The following is a 548-nucleotide window of genomic DNA, read 5'->3' on the forward strand; positions in this document are numbered from 1 at the left end:
TCTGGCAGCGGGTGCCCTGGTCCGTCAGGGCCAACGTATAGTTCCGTGCACCCTCTACGGGCAAGCGCCTTTCAACTCCTGTTTCCTTTAACTTTTCTTGTTCAAGAGGCTTTTTTGCAGCCAGCAATGCAAACCTGGTGGGAGTTCCAGGCAGCATTTATCTCAAAGCATCAGCTCCAAACCAGACCTGAGCATCTACTGAAGCATCACCATTGCTCCCCCCCAAAAGGTCTGAGGTTCCCCCTGCAAGGAGCCCGGACGGTGCTGTCCTTACCCGGTGAGCCCCTGGACCGTGCTGAGCAAGCCGCCTTCCCCGAGGACGCCGAGCAGGCCACCGCCTCCCAACAGCCCTCCGTTGCCCAGAAGCCCTCCTCTGCCAAGAAGGCCACCGGGGCCACCGAGGATCCCTGCCGTGCTGAGGAGACCTCCGTCACCAAGCAGACCTCCTTGTCCCAGCGCTCCTCCAGCAACCCCTGCGGGGATGTTGCCCCTGGGGACATCGCCACCAGCTGCCGGCCAGCCTCTGGGAGGGTTTCTGGGGTCCCCCC

At 62.2% G+C, this 548-nt stretch overlaps 1 protein-coding gene across 1 annotated transcript in view; it reads right to left on the bottom strand.

Moving 5' to 3' along the window:
• LOC104075033 (BPI fold-containing family B member 4-like) overlaps positions 1-548 on the bottom strand; it is a 9233-nt gene that overhangs the window by 6157 nt on the left and 2528 nt on the right. Inside the window, exon 3 of the mRNA XM_009575378.1 lies at positions 275-509. Within this exon, the coding sequence (XP_009573673.1) occupies positions 275-509 (235 nt within the window). The remainder of the gene's footprint in view (positions 1-274; positions 510-548) is intronic.

This window comes from Fulmarus glacialis, unplaced genomic scaffold (assembly GCF_000690835.1).
Source record: "Fulmarus glacialis isolate BGI_N327 unplaced genomic scaffold, ASM69083v1 scaffold33143, whole genome shotgun sequence".
Lineage (NCBI taxonomy): Eukaryota > Metazoa > Chordata > Aves > Procellariiformes > Procellariidae > Fulmarus > Fulmarus glacialis.